The sequence below is a fragment of the Anomalospiza imberbis genome, chromosome 11, assembly GCF_031753505.1.
Source record: "Anomalospiza imberbis isolate Cuckoo-Finch-1a 21T00152 chromosome 11, ASM3175350v1, whole genome shotgun sequence".
NCBI lineage: Eukaryota > Metazoa > Chordata > Aves > Passeriformes > Viduidae > Anomalospiza > Anomalospiza imberbis.
Window position 1 is genome coordinate 1,616,807 of NC_089691.1, and position 22,268 is coordinate 1,639,074.

The 22,268-nt window shown below is 46.2% G+C and overlaps 1 protein-coding gene across 1 annotated transcript in view; it reads left to right on the forward strand.

Moving 5' to 3' along the window:
- Positions 1 to 724: 724 nt before the first annotated feature.
- NUP210 (nucleoporin 210) overlaps positions 725 to 22,268 on the forward strand; it is a 50,593-nt gene continuing 29,049 nt past the window's right edge. Inside the window, exons 1-12 of the mRNA XM_068201457.1 lie at positions 725 to 921; positions 10,425 to 10,561; positions 11,335 to 11,466; positions 12,291 to 12,387; positions 13,894 to 14,044; positions 14,364 to 14,496; positions 15,217 to 15,375; positions 15,858 to 15,926; positions 16,222 to 16,328; positions 17,336 to 17,476; positions 18,657 to 18,794; positions 21,879 to 22,034. Coding sequence (XP_068057558.1) covers positions 770 to 921; positions 10,425 to 10,561; positions 11,335 to 11,466; positions 12,291 to 12,387; positions 13,894 to 14,044; positions 14,364 to 14,496; positions 15,217 to 15,375; positions 15,858 to 15,926; positions 16,222 to 16,328; positions 17,336 to 17,476; positions 18,657 to 18,794; positions 21,879 to 22,034 — 1,572 coding nt within the window. The 5' untranslated portion in view covers positions 725 to 769. The remainder of the gene's footprint in view (positions 922 to 10,424; positions 10,562 to 11,334; positions 11,467 to 12,290; positions 12,388 to 13,893; positions 14,045 to 14,363; positions 14,497 to 15,216; positions 15,376 to 15,857; positions 15,927 to 16,221; positions 16,329 to 17,335; positions 17,477 to 18,656; positions 18,795 to 21,878; positions 22,035 to 22,268) is intronic.

Here is a 22,268-nt window from a genome sequence, read left to right on the forward strand (position 1 = left end):
TGGAAGGTGCCCAGGGCAGCGGTGGGAGTCGGTGCTTTAAGGTCTCTTCTAGCCAAAGCCATTCTGAGATGCTAAGACAATGAATGAACATAGCACAGCTGTTAGCACCAGTGTGCCCGGGGAACATGAAGGGGGCCAGGAAGGCCAATGGCACCTGGCTTGTTTCAGCACTGCTGCGGCAGCAGGACCAGGGCAGTGCCCGTCCCTCTGTGCTGGGCTCGGGTGAAGCCACGCTTCGAGTCCTGTGTTCAGCTTTTGTTACCCCACGACATTGAGGGGCTGGAGCCTGTGCGGGGAAGGGTCTGGAGCACGACTCCTATGAGATACTTGGGATGGCTGGTTAGGCCCGGAGAGAAGGAGGTTTTTCAAACAACCAGCGCCTCGCTATTGGCACCGCAGGAGCTCCCCTGAGGGAAGGCGGCGCGGCCCCGAGGGGGCGGAGGGCGGGGGGAGGCCCTGCCCCCGGGCCGCCCGGCCCGGCCCGGCCCGGCCTCGCGGCACCCGCGGCACCCGCCGTACCCGCGGCACCCGCGGCACCCGCGGCAGCCGCCGGCCTCGCGGCACCCGCCGGCCCCGCGGCACCCGCCGGCCCCGCGGCACCCGCGGCACCCGCCGTACCCGCCGGCCCCGCGGCACCCGCCGGCCCCGCGGCACCCGCGGCACCCGTCGGCCCCGCGGCACCCGCCGTACCCGCCGTACCCGCCGTACCCGCCGTACCCGCCGTACCCGCCGCACTGTCGCGCCCCTCACTGTCCTGCCGGCGCGCAGCATGGCTCCCCTCCTGCTCGGGGCGCTGCCTCTCCTCCTCCTCCTGCACCTCGCCGCCGCCTCCAAGCTCAACACCCCCAAGGTGCTGCTCCCTTTCACCCGCGGCACCCGCGTCAACTTCACGCTAGAGGCCAGCGATGGTTGCTACCAATGGTGAGTGCAGGTGCCGCCGCCCTTTGTCCGTTTCCTCCCCCGCCGGCACCTGCGGCGGCTCCTCGGCCCGCTGCGGGGCCTGACGGCTCTCGAGGCAGCCGAGTCCTCTCCCACCGCTTTTACCTCGCTGCGAGTGGGTTTGGGCGGCCCAGCAGTGCGGGAGCAGACATAGAGATCATCCCGAAGGGGACAGGTTGGTTATTTTCTGCAGTGGGGGTTAAACCCGCTGGAGAGGGGGCAGTGTCTGCAGGCCGGGCCCTGAGCAGAAAGTCCCTGCTTGTAAAGGAAGCTTCCCGCCATGGCTCCGTGCCCGACATGTGCCTCACAGCCCTGTGCACCGACCCACGCACCCCCACACACGTTCACCTGCTCCTCCTCGTACCCCACAGCCCCCAGCTGCTTCGCGCTGTACCCCCCCACACACTCCACCTGCTTCTCCACCTACGATGCCCACTCTGCCTGCACACCCCCCGTGTGCTCACCCTGCTGCCCCGCGCTCCCGCAGGGCCACCCCGCACACGGCCTCAGTGCCACCCCACACACCCCACACACAGCCTCAGTGCCACCCCACACACCCCACACACGGCCTCAGTGCCACCCCACACACCTCACACTCCCCACACACAGCCTCAGTGCCACCCCACACACCTCACACACCCCACACACGGCCTCAGTGCCACCCCACACACCCCACACACAGCCTCAGTGCCACCCCACACACCTCACACTCCCCACACACGGCCTCAGTGCCACCCCACACACCCCACACACGGCCTCAGTGCCACCCCGCACACGGCCTCAGGGCCACCCCACACACCCCACACACCTCACACACGGCCTCAGTGCCACCCCACACACCTCACACACCCCACACACAGCCTCAGTGCCACCCCACACACCACACACACACCCCACACACAGCCTCAGTGCCACCCCACACACCCCACACACGGCCTCAGTGCCACCCCACACACCCCACACACCCCACACACAGCCTCAGTGCCACCCCACACACCCCACACACGGCCTCAGTGCCACCCCACACACCCCACACACCCCACACACCCCACACACAGCCTCAGTGCCACCCCACACACCCCACACACGGCCTCAGTGCCACCCCACACACCCCACACACCCCACACACCCCACACACAGCCTCAGTGCCACCCCACACACCCCACACACGGCCTCAGTGCTACCCCACACACCCCACACACCCCACACACCCCACACACAGCCTCAGTGCCACCCCACACACCCCACACACGGCCTCAGTGCCACCCCACACACCCCACACATCCCACATACCACACACAGCCTCAGTGCCACCCCACGCACCCCACACACAGCCTCAGTACCACCCCACACACCCCACACACCTCAGACACCCCACAGACAGCTTCAGTGCCACCCCATACACGCCACACATCGCCTCAGTGCCACCCCACACACCCCACACACCTCACACACCCCACACACAGCCTCAGTGCCACCCCACACACCCTGCACACCCCACACACAGTCTCAGTGCCACCCCACACACCTCACACACGGCTTCAGTGCCACCCCACACACCCCACACACAGCCTCAGTGCCACCCCACACACCCCACACAGAGCCTCAGTGCCACCCCACACACCTCACACACGGCCTCAGTGCCACCCCACACACCCCACACACCTCACACACCCCACACACAGCCTCAGTGCCACCCCACACACCCGACACATCTCACACACCCCACACACAGCCTCAGTGCCACCCCACACACCCGACACACCTCACACACCCCACACATGGCCTCAGTGCCACCCCACACACCCCACAAACCTCACACACCCCACACACAGCCTCAGTGCCACCCCACACACCCCACACACAGCCTCAGTGCCACCCCACACACCCTGCACACCCCACACACAGTCTCAGTGCCACCCCACACCCCTCATACACCTCACACATCACCTCAGTGCCACCCCACACACCCCACACACCTCACACACCCCATACACCCCACACACAGCCTCAGTGCCACCCTGCACACCTCACACCCCCTACACACAGCCTTAGTGCCACCACACACACCCTGCACACCCCACACAGCCCACACACAGCCTCAGTGCCACCCCACACACCTCACACGCCCCACACACAGCCTCAGTGCCACCCCACACACCTCACACATCGCCTCAGTGCCACCCCACACACCCCGTACACCCCCCACACCCCACACACAGTCTCAGTGCCACCCCACACCCCACACACAGCCTCAGTGCCACCCCACACACCCCACACATCGCCTCAGTGCCACCCCACACACCACACACACAGCCTCAGTGCCACCCCACACACCCCACACATCGCCTCAGTGCCACCCCACACACCCCACACATCGCCTCAGTGCCACCCCACACACCCCACACACAGTCTCAGTGCCACCCCCACACCCCACACACAGCCTCAGTGCCACCCCCACACCCCACACACAGCCTCAGTGCCACCCCACACACCCCACACAGCCCACACACGCCCTCAGTGCCGCCCCGCACACCCCACACACCCCACACATCGCCTCAGTGCCACCCTGCACACCCCACACAGCCCACACACGCCCTCAGTGCTGCCCCGCACACCCATGGCCCCAGTCCCACGTGTGCAGGGACAGCACCCCGAAGTCGTGCTGCTGGTGTGGAAATACCCCTTCTCTTGCTGTAATGAATGTCCTGAGAGCTTTGAGCTCAGGTTGTGGACATAAAGGAGTCGTAGCTAAGTCGGGAGCCTCTCACTGCTGCTCTAAGGGTAGGTAACAGCACCTTAATACTTCACCTGGGAACAGTGAAGTGGAGTTTTAAAAGTGCAAGCTTTCCCGGTTTTCTCTGTTGAGCACATGGGATGTACTCCAGAAACTTCTGGCTGGGAGCCCCCTTCCTGCCTTGCACACAGGGGAGGACTGGGTGTTGTTGAGCACAGAGGCTGAGGGCAAATCCCACAGCATGGGCAGATTTAGAAAGCTCACAGTTGTCTTCATGTTAAACAAATGTTGCCAGCTCCTTGTCCTTTCTGTCGAGCTCTAGAATGGTAACTTAATCAGTAATGAGCAGGAGGTACCTGCTGAAAAAGAAGCAGCAGTTGAGGTATGTTTAGGATGATACTTCCATATGTGCCAGATGGATGCATGTAGCAGTTTTCAGTTGTTTTGCGTGTGACAGTTACTGAAATACATCTTAAAGGGCTGTATTTTCATTCTCTACGTTTCTTTGCTTGGTTGTTGTACATTTCTCATCTCTGGGCTGGGTACAACCCTTTGGTCTGTTACAGTTTATATATTTGATGATGCTTATGCAGAAGAGCAGTAATTAATTTTATCCAGAAGCCAACTAAATGAAAGTTATTAGATGAGCTGCTTGTGGTCATGTAATTTAATTTTTAATGGACGACTTTAGTGAAAATCTCATAACTGTGGGTTTTTTCTCTTTCCTTACTCGAGTTTTTGAAGGCTGCTGAGTCTTTAAAATGTTTTGGTTTGTGAGGTAAAGTACATTGCATAAAGCTGAACCCCAAAACTCATCAAAGCACTCGTAAAATCTGGAAGTATAGACTCCCTTTTCTGTTTGCCAGTGAGCTGTGAGATGATGCTGGGCTGGCTGCAGCCACTCCTGCACATGCCAGGTGCTATCCTGGCATGCTGTCAGAAGCATGGAAATCTTTGCTAATCTCACTGAAGTCTGCAAATGAAAAGATGCAAGATTGTTCTCCAGAGAAATACCATATTTGATCCACATTCATATCTCTAATGGAGGTGATTTTTGTGCACTTCAGAGCATGTTCTATTGGTGCTGTTTGCCAGTATGCAATGACTCATATCCCTCATGCAGACAGGCCTCAACATCCTTTTCCATCCTCTCCCTCTGCCCTTCAGAGATGAATTTTGGTTGAGAATTAAGGAAATTACACCTAATTCACCTTCCGTGTGCCGTCATCTTCTGCGGCTTGTAAATGGGCATTTATTCACTTCTGCTTTGCAAGACCTGGCAGGATGTGGGTTGTGAAACTCGACGTGTGCTCAGCAAACCCTCCTGAGGAAGCAGGAGCCATGTGTGTGCCTGAGCAGATGCAGCAGTTGCATCTGGGGCTCTCTCCCTCTGCATCCATGTCCCCGCAGGCCTGGAACTGTGGGGGGATAGAAGGAAATGTGTCTGGAGGAGCAGCAGCACAGCCATTTGCTGACAGAGTTCTGTGCTTCCTGTTGGAAGGAGCTGTTACTGGAGAGGGGCTGTCGAACTGAACAAGTTAGGAAGTACCAAATGCAATGGCTTGGGATGGAGTAGTGACTCTTCCTCACATTTGGGAAATGATAGGTGTGTTTGCGTGCATGAAAGCAGGGATTTGAATGGAAATGGTCAGATTCAGGCCCTCTGTGTCTGGAGAGGGGACTGGGGGTTTGGAATATGGGAGATTGTGGGGTTAGAGGTGGCCTAGGAGAGCTGTTCTGGTTGTACAGCAGCATCTGAAAGCTGCTTGACACCTTTTGAAGGTCTGCATTACTCATCTCAAGCATTCAGAATTCAAAGGCAAGTGTCCAATTTCCTGAAAGATCAGTCTATAGCATGATGTGACCTTACTTTTTCCCAGTTTCCCTTTCAGCCTTCAAGTTTACCTCTGAAAGTAGGATATTTTCAAAGTGATTGTAGAGGTGTCTGAGAATTGCACTGATTGAGAAGGAAAAGGTCAAGTTCTGTCATCATCCCAGCAGACTAGGAGTAATGGTAAAGTTACAAGCCTGGCTCTAAAGTATTTTCTGGTTTTCAAGATGCTCATGCCTTCTGGAGTTTGGCTTGCCTTTATATTAAAATTATTTTTTGGGAAAAGCTTTGTTTTCAAAGCACACGGTGTTTCCATCTGTTAATATTGTACATGGTACTATTTTCAGGCATAGAATACAGTCTGTGTAGATATATTTAGCATTTATATTGCATCTGTATTTGTCTTTTAACTACCTTAATCCATAAATTACACCTGAAAGAATGAAAACATTCAAAAGCAGAATTTTCTCCTTGTAACCTGCTATACCATAATAACATTTTCTGGGGGAGGATGGGAACACACACAGAAAACCCATTTCCCCCTAAGGTACACTCTATGGCTAGGTATTTGTAGCAGAAATTATCTGCAGTATACAAATATGTTTACATATTTCATTATTTCATGGAGTGTAGAATTGAGATACATGGTGAAGGCTGGTGGAAATGAAGAGGAGTTTATTTCCACCTTAATGAAAGGTTTGTGTGTGCTACTGAAGCCCTCACTGAGGGGGTTGTATTGAGGTAATTGCCATGGGAGAGGAGCTGGTGGCACAGTGGTAAAGGGAGAGGTGCAGTGGCCGAGTGGTGTTGGAGCTGTGGGATGCACAGGTACTTCCAGAGAGCCCAAACCCACTGCACAGTGCTGCTGTCACAGTAGTTGGCTGGCAGAGCGCATTTTCCAGCTCCTTACCTTGTCGTGTTTTTGTTGTAGATTGATCTGACTTCTCCATGTGCTGGCTTGTGTGTTTTTAAAAATCTGTATCAGTAGTGTTGTTCATTGAGATCTCTTGCTTTGCTCTAAGACCAATAGTCTCATCCCTGGTAATGAGGGATTTTACTCATTAAAAATGAGTTTCCTCATTTTTGTGGCATGTTTCCTGGATCACCTGCTTCACCACAGGTCTAAAAACACCTGTCTGACTGTCATTGAAAAATGTTTTGTGTGAGATACTGTTAACTTCCATATTGTGAAGTGACATCTTAAATAATGTTTGTTATCCCCCTCTCTGCTTCTCACCTGCTCTGCATTTCCCTCTTGTAAGGCATTGCAGTGGGCAGCAGGATGTTCTCCCTCTCCCTGACTCACCTGGCTGTGCTTTCCCAGCAGGGCTTCAAGCTCTTGCAAGTGCCAGCAGGAGCTCAGAATTGGTTTGAAGTGTGGTAGGTGGTAAAGTGAGAGGAGCTGTGCTGCTGTGGCTCAGGTGTGTGTGTTACCTGAGAGCTTTGGCTCAGAACCAGAGCAGGAGGTGTGAGTCTGTAGCAGAAGTGTTCTGACAGAGCCCAGGAGGAACAAGAAATAATGTTGTTTCTCTTAGCTGATGTGTGAATATCAGTGCAAGTTTACTGTTGAAAAAAGCTTTTTCTCAGTCTGAGCATCACCTGCCTGCTAAGGCAGACAGAAGGATTAGGGACTTGTTGATTTTGGGCAACATTTCATTGCTGAACACCCATAAAATAAATGTTTTAGACTTTTGCTCATTTTTCAGTCCCAAGAGTGACTATATGATGTCCCCAGTGTATTGGTCAGTCCAGTCTTCCCAAATTCTTGGAGACTTCTACTGCCCAGTTTCCCTCTGACCGCACACCCGCCCAAATGCCAGATAAAATTCTAAAAGATCAGATCAACTGACAGTCGTGGTGCAGCTCCACAGAGGTGGATTTTTTGCTGACTCAATCAGCTGAGTTTAGTCTGAAGAGCTGACAGAACAGTATAAAACACTGGAGCAATAAGAATCAACAGAGAATTGCCAGGGAGAGAAACAGGAATAAGTGCCTGATCTTTGAACCAGCTGATAAATAAATGAAGTATAATCTAGTGGGGTATGGATTGACATGTGGCGTTACAGAACAGTCAGTGAAGAGCACTGGCCTGGGTTTGGGTAGATGTGTGGATACAGTCTTGGCGCATGGCTCTGTGTCTGGGGCCCTGGAGGGGGATGGAAATGGTGAATGAAGCAGAAATTGACAAGAGGACTGGCAGCCTCTTTGCCGGTGCCATTCATTCCTCAGCAAGTAGGATTTTTCTCTGAGGAAAATACAAATTGGGGACTTTTGTGAGCTTTTTTTTCCCTTCCCTCCTCAGTCTTCTTTCAAGTCCTTCCTCCCTGCCTTGCTGTTTCTTACAGGCGCTGTCTTGGGATCCAGAGCAAGTGCCAGAAATGCTTCCCATTGCTGGCTTCTCAGGATCTAATTTTGCCTTCTGACAAGCCCAGCTCTCAATGTCACACACAGACACGCTGCTGAAGAGCTGCTGTAGTTGGCAGAGGATATAAATTGTGGGTTTTGTCACTTAAAGCTGAAATTTCTTTTTCTTGCCCATCAAGGACCCAGTAGTGATCCCAGTGCAGTGCCGCTGTAATCCCCGGCCTGGCTGATTAATGCCTTTGCCTCTCTGTGCTTGGCCCTGCATCCAGGTAGCTGTAAACAGAATGTGCTTCTGATACTGCTGAATGATACAGGAGTCATCAGATACTTCCCATGTTCTGCTGGAAAAAACACTACTCGTGCAGATTGTTTTTAAATATAAATCCGTATGAAACCAAGCCTTAGAAAGGCCCACTTGAGTAAAATTTGTATTTAAAAAAAGACATTCAGCTGATATTCTACCTCCTAAACTATTGCTAGAAGCCAAATAGTGTATCATCTCAGCTTCTCTGCTGCAGTGACTGGCTTTTAGCTGTAAAAGCTTGAAAGTTCTTTTAAAATTGGGGAGTGTATGTATGTTTACAGTTAAAATTTAATTTTTGTTGATCTTTGTTCCTCCCTTTTCCTAGTCTGAAAAGTATCCTGTAATTAGGTTCCATTTTACAACACTGCTATTAGTGCAAACCACAGTGGTTTTGTATTACAATTCATAGCCAGATATTAAAAGAACAAATACAAACCACAGTGACACCCCTGTTGTGTTGTAAACACAATCAATACCAGACTGCAAGAATGCAAAATCCTCAAATTAATAACAAAAAAATCTAATGGCAGAGAGTATTAAGCAGTGTAAAGAGCTAAATAAAAGTCCGTTTCCTACATATAATACTTATTTAAAAATACCTGCATGCAGACTAAGTCAAATGCACATGCTTAGCTTCAAAAGCCAACCAAACAAGTACAGGAAAAGCCTTACTTGTTGTGAATGCTTATATTGTTTAAAGAAACTTGCTAAATGTTGGAAAACTGTTTCATGGTTGCCTGAGAACAACAGAACAGCAGGAAAATAACTAATTGCTCACTTTTCATCTCTAAAACATATTTTAATTTTTTAGAGTAAACCTGTGTGCTATTAATACAGAAGATCATATTATTTTAGAAACAGTGTAATCCCTATAAAATATATGCACATATTTGTGTACATTGTTTAGGTATATAGACTAGATCTAAACAAACAATTTTCAGGTTTAAGCTTTTAATTGGTGTTTAAATTGCCCATTGCATACTGCTGTGGGCTGTTTTTTCCTTGATCAGATGAAGTACTTTGAAATTCTGGGTCAGCAGTTGATACTGTCGTTTCAAAATCCTCTAAAACTACTCCTTATGTAAGCAAAGTACTGTTGGGAGCTTAAGGTTCGAAACAGGATTTGCAGTTTTATTGCAGTGGCTGTGAGCAGAGGCCCGTGCTCACCTGGGCTGCAGCTGTTAACTCTCAGATAATTGAGTGCTGTGTGATGTGTTGTTTTTCCATAGATACGATTTTAGTTAAGGAGAAATTCAGGTTTTTGCTGGTGTAGATTTGTTGTTTGTGCCAGTAAGAGAAGGAGGTGAAACTGAATCTGGGGACTCAGTTATACATGACAGCGCTGTTTGTTTGGAACTCCCATCCTGCTCCTTGCTGGGTTAGAGAATTTTCCCCACACATCCCAGGTAGGCTTTTTTGTACATCTTCCAGAAAAAAGTCCAAACCATCCAGCTTCCCCAAATTACCAGGGGGTAATCCAGTGCCCGGTTTAGGTTGCATTTACTAGATAGCACAGCTGTCTGCTCTAAAAGTTTTCATCAGAGCTGCTGTTATCATCCGGAGAAGCAATTCCCAGCAGCTTTGTCACCCATCAGTGCTTGCTTTCATTGTTTTAATCCTTCAAAGGGCCCTTGTGAGCGGATCCCGGGCACACAGCAGGGGCTGTTTCGGGGCTGCGTTCCCGAGCAGCTCCCGGTGCTGCCTCTCTCCCTCCCTGCCCGGCTCCGGGCTGTGAGCACGGCCGTGGAGCAGCAGCTGGGACCGGCCCCGGCACAGCCCGGGCACGGGGCTGAAGGTCCGGAGTGACTAGCAAGGGCTTTGGCTGCTGCAACATTTCACTGGCTCTGCAGTTACCCCTCAGATGTGTAGTGCTGCTAGCTCAGATTTACTTTCAAGAGGCTTGGTTTTCAATAACTCTTCAACTTTTGTTGTTGTTTTATCTTGACGGTTTTGGTACGCTGGAAGGGAGAGCTGGGCTCCATTCAGTAATGCCCTGACCTGCTCCATGGGTTTAGGGGAAAGTTGATTGATTCCGTGGTGGAGAGAATGCTGAGCTTGCCTGCCCTGCCTCTGGTCTGGGCTTTCCCCGTCCTCAGCCCACGCTTGCCTTGGCTGGTGTCCTTGAGGAGCTGCTGCCATCCACTCTTCCCAAAGCCAGCTGCTGACCACGCAGCACGTCCCAGGTGAATTGCTGGGGCGGCTTTGAAGGCAGAGCTGTGATCCGTGTGCTGACGGCTCCCCATCCGCAGGTCCTCCACGCGGCCAGAGGTGGCGAGCATCGAGCCGCTGGGGCCCGAAGGCTGCCGCTGCTCACGGAGAGCGCTGGTCCAGGCGCGCTCCTCGCAGCCCACGCGCCTCACCACCATCATCTCTGCCGAGGACACACGTGAGTATGAGCAAACCGCTGCTTCCCGTGGGCATCCTGCCGTGCTCCGGGAGCAAAGCTGAGATCTAGCGGTGCACAGGCACATTTCACTTCCTATGTGCAGTCATTTTAGACTTTCCATTGCCGTGGGTTTTACCTTCTGTTTGCCTTAGATAAGTGTTAATGATTTTAATGATACACCCAGGAAAAAGGTAATTCTTAAAACCTCCACCCCCTAAAATCCACAAATAGAGGGGTGACTGAAATATAAAAAAGTGTTTAATAAAAATGACTAGCACAAATTCAGATACTTCGCATTTGAAAAGCTGGAAGTTGCTTTTGTGTCTGTCATACAATATACCTGGTTAGTTTTTATAGTGACAGAGAGGCAAAACCAGATGGCCAATTAAATGCCGTGCAGTCACTAACTGAAGGAGTTTATGGGCATTTATTGTCTGTGGGTAAAAGGCATTAATTTCTCTGGGACATGAGAGCACTGTAGCAACTCTGCATAAGCACTCCCAGACAACACCTGTACCTGTCAGTGTAGATGGAAATCAGAGTTTCTGCAGATTTATTCTGCAGTTCAGTGAGGAAGGGAACTGTTTTTCTTGCTTTCTGAGCCACCGTTTGACCACGAGTTTCTTCATGGAGGTCACGACCAAGTTTCAGTTCCTCCAGTGTCAGTGTCTTGTGTCACTGGCTAAATTTGAGGTGCATCTTGACTTATTGTTGTTCTTGATGAGCACATCCAGTGTTGTGCTTTCTTGTGCTCTTTCTGATGTCTCTTCAAGTGACTGGACAAGTGCTTCGCTGTGATGCCATCGTTGATTTAATTCATGGCATTCAAGTTGTGTCCACAACAAGAGAGCTCTACCTTGAGGATTCACCACTGGAGCTCAAAATTCATGCTTTGGATTCAGAAGGTAAGAGATCTGCTTGTAGGAAATTAAATATATATTGGAAGTTCTAACTGTCTGATACATGCACTAGCTTTATTTGTCACACTGTTGATTGTTTGAAGCGAAGTGGAGAATTTTAAGGAGTTTCTCTGGATAATACATTGTGAAGTTGTCTGTTCTTTTTTTTTTTTTTTCTTTTGAGCTGAAGTAGTCTAAAGAATTTTGCAGAAGGACTGTTTTTGTGAACAGTCAGGTATCTGACAGGAGGTTCAGAGGTGATGTTTGAGATCAACCACCTATTGCTCAATCCGTTTAATTACTATACAAACACTCACTTTTGGGACACACCATTTAGGCTCATAAGAGTCAGTGCATTTGTGAATGTATTGTTATTTAATAAAAGCAGAAAACTTCTGCTTTTTGTAGCATCAGAAAAAGAGCCATGATCTGGTAAGAACTCCATGCTTACAAAAATCAAGTTTTGTGCATACATAGCACTCAAAGCAAGGGATTTTTAGGACAACTACTGAAGGGAAATAATGTGTCAAGCTGCTATAAAAGGTGGAATTAATTGTTTTGGTTACTGTGCCCATCCCACCTGTGTTTGTAAACCATGAATGTCAGGTGAAGTATGGTAATATGTTAATAATGAAAAGTAAATTTGTTTTTATCGTATATGTAGTGCTGGATTCGTGGCTTGGTGTTGTGCAAACTCAAGGGTACTTCATGGTTCTTCTTGTAGGGATAAAATAGAGAAATTTCCCAAGAAAATAAGCCATGGTTTATGTTCCAGGAAGACTCTATGCTCGTCCTCTATTTTTGTTTTATTCTGGTTGTTTGATTTGTAGGAAACACTTTCAGCACTTTGGCAGGGTTGGTGTTTGACTGGACAGTGGTGAATGACCCAGAGGCTGATGGCTTCTCAGACTCCCACAACGCTCTACGGTAAAGTCATTTCCTTTGGTCTCAAAAGTTTGCTCAGTCTGATGCATAAAAAATACTTCCCCACATTTAGGCAGTTTACTGAACTGGTGCCTAAAATTATAATGTTAAGGGTTAGTTGTTTCAGGTTGCGTTTTTTTAACCTACTTGACAGCCTGGGCACTTTGTTATCTGTTTAGTTTAACTGATGGCATTAGTGAGCAGCTCTGGTAGCTCTGATGCAATAATCAGAAATAAACAGATGCAGTTGTTGATCTTGCTGAAACATCTCATGCAAAAGGAAGATTTACCAGTAAGATTGTTATCTCAGGATTTCAGCAGAGTTTTATTTTAAGCTTTTTAAGGAAGAAAAGTCCCCTGCCATTTCAGAAAGGAGGTCTCCTAACCTTAAGAGTTTCAGGTGTCAGTGGACACTTAGTTCTGGTGTTGAAATAGGAGGAGTCCTTGTTGGCATACCAGTTCTCCTACAGAGCAGAATTGTTAACAGCCAACTTCCATCCTCAAACTGACACTCCAAATATGCTGCAAGTGGAGTGGGGGGAGCCAGCAAGACTTTGCTCCTGGGCAAACACAAACTGAGTTTGCAGCCTTAGAGAAGCAGCATGGGCTGGGGAAAGCCTGCTAAGCCCATAATACACCTGAAGGTGCAGGTAAGGTACGAGTGAGAGCCAGAATGAATTGCTTAGTGGGACTGGATATCCCAAGTCCTGGTACATATGGAGCTTTTTTTTGCAGTATAACTGTTTGCTGATGTGATTTTAACCAAACGAATATTTATATATACTCTACTGTTAGCATAACTATGATACCATAAAAACGTTCTATAGGTGGTACAGCTTTGCAAAATAAATCATAAATTGTCATGAATATGTTAATATCCATAACGGTTCTCCATATGGCTCTACTGTTTTTCTCTGAAAGTTCACATGAAGCCAAGCAGATCATGTGCATACAGAAGGTGACACCCTGTAAAACATGCTCCTCTTTCCAAAATTTCCTGTCATTTGCCCATTCATGGCAAATTCCTTCCCTCTCTTTTGCCGCTTTTCACTGAAATTTCTAACAGTTACTACAAGTTTTCTGCTTGTAGATGATTTTCATAGTCATTTGTTAAATACATCCTGGCTTCTTGAGGGAGGTCAGAGTTACGTTCTGGGTTTGTTGAGCTGTTGCTTTTATAAACACAAGCTTTGGGTCTTGCACATCAGTTCTTCTACAATGTAGAGAGTTTTTGCAGTCTCATCTACTGAACAAACTGGAGGGGTCATTGTAGACAACATGTGCAGTCTTGTGATAGCTCACAAGCAAGCTTCAGACAAACTTATCTGTCACAGAAATTAGCTGCAGATACCTCAAAGAATGAGTAAAATTTGGATATCTGGTCCTAGGCAAATATCTTAAATTGGCTTAAAAATGGAAGTGGCTGGGAGTAGATGCTGGTGGTGTTTCTCTGTGGGTTTACAAAGGTTGGTTAACAATTTTCTGTTCACTTTGTGATTCACCTTTCAGTATACTCAAGTTCTTAGAATCCACTTACATCCCACCTTCCTATATATTGGAAATGGAAAAAGTTGCCAAGCAAGGAGATACCATTCTGGTGTCTGGAATGAAAACAGGAAGTTCTAAATTAAAGGCAAGACTTCAGGAAAGCATCTACAAGGTAAGATTTCTGAATGTCAGAGGGGAAGATGGATTTCTGAATGTATGAATGAGCATCTGTTTTTCTGTTGTCTCCAAAATGATCTTCATATTGACATGAATTTTTTCTTCATTCTTGCACTGTATGCACAGAGCAGATCTCTGTACCATTCTCTGTCCCTTGCATTGCCCTGTTGTGACAAAAGTGGAGATGAAACTAAAGAGCCAGTTGCAGCAAATAAATTTTTCACTTCCAGAGTCTAAGTTCCTGCTGCACAGTCTGTATCAAATAAATGAATTGCTTTTAATGTGGTTACTTTTCTTTCCCCCTCTCTCAACAGGATGTACATCCTGCAGAAGTCAAATTGCTTATTTTGGAAAACATACTTTTAAATCCAGCATATGACATTTATCTTCTGGTAGGAACATCAATTCAGTACGGAGTTCAGAAACTGAGGCAAGGGAAGATCACAGGTTTGTTCTATTCTCATTTATTTTTATTTTTTAATGCTTTGTGTGAATTTTTAACTGCTGAGAAATTTTTAATTGTGTTTAAACTACTTTGTTAATGTTTAATACTGTTTTCCTAAGGCACACAGTGATACAGCTGTTTAGTTCTTTCAGTCAAAAAATTGTGACTGTTAAGAGTATACTCTTGCAGATTTGTCAAGGATGTATAGACAAGGGTAACTTAAAATGGGAGCTAACACTGTCATTTTAGATGTTGACAATCACTAAGGAATTGATCGACTTTCTTACTTAAATAAAATCTAGATTAGTAACTTTTCTAACAGAAAATGTTTTATTGGCAAATGGATTTGCTCCACAAAGTGAAGCCTTTATAAATGTGGGTTAGCTGGTTTTATGTCCATTTCAAAATGCAGTGCCTTGAGTTTTCTCTCCTTTTTTCCCTTTTGTCTTTTTTTTCTTTTGAAGCTGGAAATGAGTTGAATGTTAGGTCTAAATACTGAGGTGATATTAATTGGGAATTGCAGTTTCACAGACATGAAATTTGCCAAGAAGCTCGTTTTGTGTGTGTGATATGAGGACAGAAGTGCTATTTTTACAAGACACTAGAAATATTGATTTAATATGTGCACTAGGCATCAATAAAAAATAATCAGCAATAATTAGCAGCAGCTAAACACTGCCACACCTGTTTTTATTGTTTCCTATGTTTTGTTTCACGTCCAGAGATAGCAATGCCATCAGACCAGTATGGGCTGCAGCTCCAGAACAACATCCTCCATCCCAAGGGAGATCCCTCCCGGCCAGTTGCCAAGCTGGACCAGGCAACATCCACTGTGACTGCGTTGCAGCAGGGCCAAACCAACCTCATCCTGGTGCACAAGAGTATCCTTCCTTGGGAATGCTTCTCCAGCCACCACTCTGTGGCAGGAGACAAGCTTTCCACCCTTGGCAACACAGAAAGATCAAGTTATCCTCATTTGTATCGAGAGTCTGGAAATCAGGAGCCGTGGAAAGCAGCGCTGCTGTGAATTCAGTCTCAGCAGAGCTGTCTGATGCCTTGGAATGCTTTAGCAAATTAGGTTGGCAAAAGATCAGTTAAATCATGTCTGTTCCCCTCAGTCACTGTAGAAATGTATGTGGCTTTATTTAATTTTTATATTTCAATCATTATATTCTCTAGTGAGATCTCTCCAAAGTGCTCACTGTTGTTGTAGATGTTGGATGTGCTTACCACACACTGTCTTGCAGTGGGGATAATGTTTATTTGCAGTGTACACTTAAGCTTTAAAAGAGGCATGAGGAGTCCCAGGAGAATGCTGATCCTGACTTGTGCTGAACCACGTGTTCCTTGACTGAGCCTTCAGGTATCCGCATGCAGGGGGTGTCCAGGCTGCCCAACAGCACTGTCTACGTGGTAGCTCCTGCATATTTGGGTTGGTATTGCTGCAGTCTTCCCGATTGCATAATGCAGTTTCTGGCCTTGTTTCTGTGATTTCCGTGCTCTGTCTCCACGCTTCTGTTCAGTGTTAGTTTTCACAGAAAAGCAATTTTATTCATAAAAGTGGCTCAATGTGAAATAGGTTTTATGTACTTTCTTTTATCTCTGTAGTCAGCAGTTTAAAATAATGAATGTTCATCTGCAGAGTGTGGGCACCAGAAGCAAAATGCTTTTCTCCATTAGATAAAGAGGCTGCTGGTTTGTGCTGTTCAATATTTCTTGTTTTGCAGGATTTACAGTTCATCCAGGTGACAGATGGGTCCTGGAAACGGGCAGACTTTATGAAATTACAGTTGACGTATATGATAAATCAAGCAATAAGGTGTATTTATCTGATGTAAGTTGAAATGTGTAGATATTTTTCAGTGACTGTCTCCTAAATCCTGACTTGCTTTGGAATTATTTGAGTGATTTCTTATTTACATTGAGACAGGACAATGCAAAGCTAGTTGTTTCTTGCCTCTTCATTTTTCCATTTGTTCTGTTGTTGTTACTTTTAAAAAATAAAGCACTCCAGGTGATTAATGTGAAATTATTGGAGTCTGAAGTGCTCTAGAAAAAAAATGGAAGTTGGACAATGTCTTTCAGGTTGGATGGTGCTTGGAGCAACCTTAAATCATCCACTGCCACTCCTGCCATGGGCAGGGACACCTTCTACTGTCCCAGGGTGCTCCAAGCCCTGTCCAGCCTGGCCTTGGACACTGCCAGGGATCCAGGGGCAGCCACAGCTGCTCTGGGCAGCCTGTGCCAGGGCCTGCCCACCCTCCCAGGGAAGAGCTTCTTCCTTTATTCTATATACTAGGTACCAAATACACGTAGTTCTTAAAAAACTGCAAAGGAAATGAAATTTAAATAATTCAGTTGCAACAAGAAAAATTTTATTAAATTATTGCTTTTGAGAGTATTGGAGCTAGGGGAATATTATTTTATTTGCTCATAATTGCTCTTTGGGGTACAGATCTGAGTTTGAGCTAGAGCTCAGTAGTGTGCCTTTGAGACAGTATACTCATGTATTCTTTTGTGTTGAAGAAGGAAAAAAATTAGAAAAATACTGTAGAATATGAATTATTTAGTGGTATAAATATGGGTACTTTAATGTTAAATTATGTGTTGCTGATAATACAAAAAGAAACTTTCTGTGGAGTTAATGTTGTCTCTAAAGGTAAAATCTTACTGCAAGACTGAAACTTCCATAGGGAGAGTTCTAATCATTTTCAGCAGCATGTCTTTGAACTGTGTTATTAAACAGTGGTTTGCTCACTGACTTGTTGTATGTTTAGGGCTTTCTGTCCTCCACTGATGTCAGTCACCTGTGGCAATTTCTATTTCATGTTTTGGTTTTAGAATATCCGAATTGCAACAGAGCTGTCCAAAGAACACTTTGAGGTGCTGCAGTCCTCTCTGAATGGGTCCTATCATTATGTGATGGCTGTAAAGGCAGGTCAGACCACGATTGATGCTGCACTGACATCAATAGTTGATCAGGTGTGTCTTTGTGAAAACTCCTCTGCTTCGCTGGTAGGCCTAAAAATAATTGAGCTGTGCAGTAGTGACTTCCTAGCAAAAGGAAACTTAAGAATTACACGGCTCTCAGCTGTCTTTGTTTGAACAGATTAAGAACCAAATTCTGAAATCCTTTCTTCATGAGCACTGTCAATTGAGTCAACAGAGGATTTGCTTAAATTAAAGACTGTGGGATTTTGCTCCCGAGCATGTGGCAAACTCCTGTTAAGGCAGTGGTGCACAGCACTGATTTCCTTTCTTGTGGCAGATCCTTGTGCTGGGCAAGGGGCCTCTCACAGGCTTAGGGAATTTTACACTTTATTGTGGTAGGATCATCACTCATACTCTGACCTTGTTCTGCAGTCAGTTACATTGGGGAAGTTTGCTATCAATTGGTAAGTGACCTTAAACTCTGGAATGACAATTTGCCAAATGTATCAGCCTGCACATTTCTCCAAATTAATATTCATTAACTTTCTGCTGGTTGGGCAGGCTGCTGAATGTATGGCTTACTAGGGCACGTGGTGTGGAAGTGAGTTGCTTTTGCTTGAAAATTCAACACTTCAACCCATTTGGTGTGAAATCATTTTAGTGATTCCTTGAGCAGGATTTAGTAGCTCCTTCAATGTGATAAGCCTCAGTCATTTTCTGTGTGAGACATGTTCTCTTCAGTGGAAGAGCATCCCCTGAGAGTTTTTTTTCCCTCAGAACTGCAGTAACAGTGTGTTGTGCCAGAGGGTTGTGGCACTGCAGTGACAGCAGTGCTGTGAAGGCCAGTGTTTGGGGGAGCTGAGCAATGTCTCTTTCAGGCTGAATTTTGTACACAGTGGGATGAGCAAAGAGTAAATACAGGCTTTGAGCCTCCAGATTGGGTCTCCAAGTGAGGTCTCAAAATAGGAGCAGTGAAAGAGTGTATTTCTTCTTGCCCTTTAAATTAATGTGGGCACCTGGGTCTTCATAGCAATAACACTCATTTGATACAGTGGCACACCTTGCTGCCAGGAGCTATTTGCTCACTAGGAGCTCTGTTCATAAGTGGTCCTAAATAGTTTTCCTTCCTCTCTGAGGTGTTGTCAAGGACTTGTCTGTACCTAAGGACTAAACATTAACTCCGGGAAGCTCTGTGGTGCCATTTATAATACTGTGCTTTTGCACTTTGCAGGATGGAGGTGTTCATACCTTACCTGTTCCAGTGCGAAACCAGCAGGATGTGGAGATCTGTGTTCCAATATTTCTTGTACCCAGCATTCTGATGTTTCCTTGGCAGCCAAAAGCAGGAGTCTACCAGTACACCATCCAGGTATGCCAAAGAAGTACCCAGCTGCAGGGAGTGTAACTCAGGCAGGCACACAGAGGCCTGACACCACTGAGCTAGGGTTGACTTTGGATACTTCAGGCACAGTGGCATCCAAAATGTAACGTGGAGGAACTTCATGGGATGTTAGTTACAGGAGTTAATATACAGTTTTTAAAAAGCACCAAGAAACCAACAAACATAAAAACCCCACTGACTTCTACCTCTTCCCTTCCTCTCTCCCTCACACACGCACCACGTACCTATGCCTGGAATGGTTTGGAATTCCAGGAGCATCCTATATGCAAAGATCCACAGCAATCATTAGAGGCTGCCCTTTGCTGGCAAGGATGGGAAATATGAATGGGAGTGTGAAGTGACTGCAAAAAGGGGAATGGCAAGATTAATTAGCAGCACTCTGCCAGCCTTGGACATCAGTATTCCTCACTGGCCACACACCTCGCGCTCCTAATACAAAGTTCCAGGGAGGCAAAGGCCACAGCTCATTTACAGAAGGGATGGTTTCCATATTTACTAGGTGTGTCTTTGCTCCCAAGCTGTCAGTTATTCCTTACGCTTCATGAAGCAAATGGTTTGTGTTCCAGTATCCAGTATCTCCAGTCTAAGCAGGGAAAAGAAAGTTGTTGCTTTCTCAGCCCAGACTCTTACCCAGGCCAGTGATACTCAGACCCTGCACTCAGGTGTTGCATGCACAACTCCTATCTCTCCCTTTTAGCATAAAGTAGTGCTCAGTCTTGGATCTGTGTTAAGTAAACTATATCCAAATAGGCAGCAGGACACTTGGTGCCAGGCTCTTCTCCCAGGTAACAAGGGTTAGGATGAGAGAAAACGTCCTCACATTTAGATTGGATATTAGACAAAATTTTTTCACAGGAAGAGTTGTCAAGCTCTGGCACAGGCTGCCCAGGGCAGTGGTGGAGTCACCGTCCCTGGAAGAGGGCTCAAAAATTGTGGGGTGTGGCACCTGAGGACTGCAAAGAAGTGGTTCAGTTGTGGACTTGATAATCTCAGAGGTCTTTTGCAGCTTACTGATTCAGTGACTCCATGGAGAGGGTCAGTCTCACAGGATTAAACTGCATTCTCCAGTGTAAATCTAAGGACAGCTACATTGAGTTAAGCCCTGCATCTCTACTTGTCTGTTCTGTGGGATTAGTTTGGTTTACTTCATGCTATTCCTGACCACACCAGCAGAGTGTGGTAAAAATTCTTAGTACTAAATCTGCATTTTCAGTACTTCATAATTCTGCTGGAGTTTTCCCAGTAAGGGAAAGGAAATGTGGTTTTGTTTCCTACCTCTTTCACAGTTCTAGTCTCACTTTATCTTGCATATATAAATGAAGTATTTCACTAGAGAACATTCCTTCATGGTACTGCAATAATTGTCTCGCTGTTCTTACTTTACTCTGATTTTTTTCTATAAAAACATAGAAACTTTTTTCTCCCAAAATTTAAATTTTGCTGAAACTGAGACCTTTCTTCTGGTCTCTAGATCCCACAATACCACTGGTCAACAGCATACACACAGCTCAACTGTTCCTGCCTCTGCATCAGAGTTTGCCTCCCACTCCATAGCTTCAGTCAGGCTATTTCAAATGGGTGAATAAAGTTTTTCTGAAAATAAATTGAAAGGGATTTTTGGGTCTAGCCAAATTCTGTTTATAGCTGAAGTAACTCCCTCCAGATGGTATCAGAATGCCTGGCAGGTTTTCCTTTGGCAGCTGTCTGGTTTGTTGGGGGTTGCTTTGTTCATATTTGTGCTAATGAGATGGTTTCTGTTGCCTTCCTTTGGTGCATGCATGAGAGCTGCAGTGCCAGCTGTGTGAGGCTGAGCACGTGGAGGTTCCTGGGGAGGGCATTGCTCCCAGGTAGCAGTGTGGAGCTCCCTGCCAGGCTCTGCGTAATGATGAAGCTGCATGGGAAGCTGCTTTACCCTTCCTCTCAGTGCAGACTGACTGCCAGAGAGAGAAAACGTAGTGAGGTGTCTGGGGTTTATGGCAGGGACCTGAGACTTCATACAGTAATTAAGACTTGGATATTTCTGTTTTATGTTTTCTGCTCATCTCCCTGTTTCAACTGAAACACCTTTAGAAATATGCTTGGATTCTTTTAGCCTTTCTCACCACATCCCATGCATCTCCTGTAACACACCACTGTAGCATTCATGTTCTCTAGACAGAGAGACATAATTCTGTCTCTCAGGAGAAGCACAGAGAAAAGAAGAGAAAACAATCTTTATCTCTACTCCTTTGTTTTCCCCATATAGAATTTAATATAGAAATTGTTCACCTAAAGCGATTACTTGATCAGATTCTAGTAAAAGTTGTTTAAGTTCAATAACCAATCAAATCCGACTGTACTTAAACTCTCAAGAAACAGTCACAAGTTTATTAGTTAGTTAATAAGTAAGTAAAAAGTATATATATAAAATAAGATAGTCTCTCTTTAAATAGTATATTAATGTAATGTACTATTGAACCTTCTAATCTAAAACCAAACATCATCGTTTCTTCCCAGTTGGGGTTGCCCTTTTTTACTATATACCATTACCTATTTATTTGTCTGTGTCCTTCTGTAATCAGGTTGTGCACGTGCTCAGAGAAAGGAAGAAGGGAAAGGACCCTCCTCTTCATTTTCTTTTTTTTCTCCTTCCCTGGTAAAAATTACTAGCTAAGCTCCTGCATAATTTAGATTTGTTTGTTTTCCACACGGTCCCTCTAGACAAGATTTATCACCTTGTTTGTTTTTAATTATGAAATAGGTTAAAGGAAATGCTGAGGAAGTTAAAGAAATTAAAACAATATACATTTTAAAATAGCTCCAGTGTTCACACGTGTTTTACTCTGATGGAATTTTTGACATTTGTTTTGGTGTATGAAAGAAGCTGAAATTAAAATGAAGGGTAGAAATCGTCTCATCTCTTTCTTGCTTATTAAGTTCTGAGGTGTTATTTTATTTGTATGTCCCATTCTCAGTGCATTCCTGGTTTTCATGCAAGATATCCAAAGCTGTGGAATGTGAGAACCATGTACTTGATTAAATGTTTGAACGATTTTTCCCTCTGTATTTCAGGCTCAGGGTGGAAGTGGCAACTTCAGCTGGTCCTCTTCTAACCAGGCAGTAGCCACAGTGACAGTCCAAGGAGTAATGACCACGGGGAGTGATGCTGGGGTCAGCATTATTCAGGCATTTGACATGCGGAATCCACTGCATTATGGAGGAATGAAGGCAAGAGATTCATTGTTCAGTGATTGTTCTTGAATGTGGCTTTTGGAAACAGCAAAGGCACTGGGAATGCCATAGGCATTCCCCTTCCACTCCCTGCCCTGTGGCAGGTTAAATGATTAGTTTGTTTGTGCTTTAGGGAATCAAGCACTGTCCAGTGCATTAACTTTACTCCCATTTTTGCCCCTTCCTGATTTCATTGGCAAGTCTTTTTCCCTGTTGTAAGTTTTAAGTGCA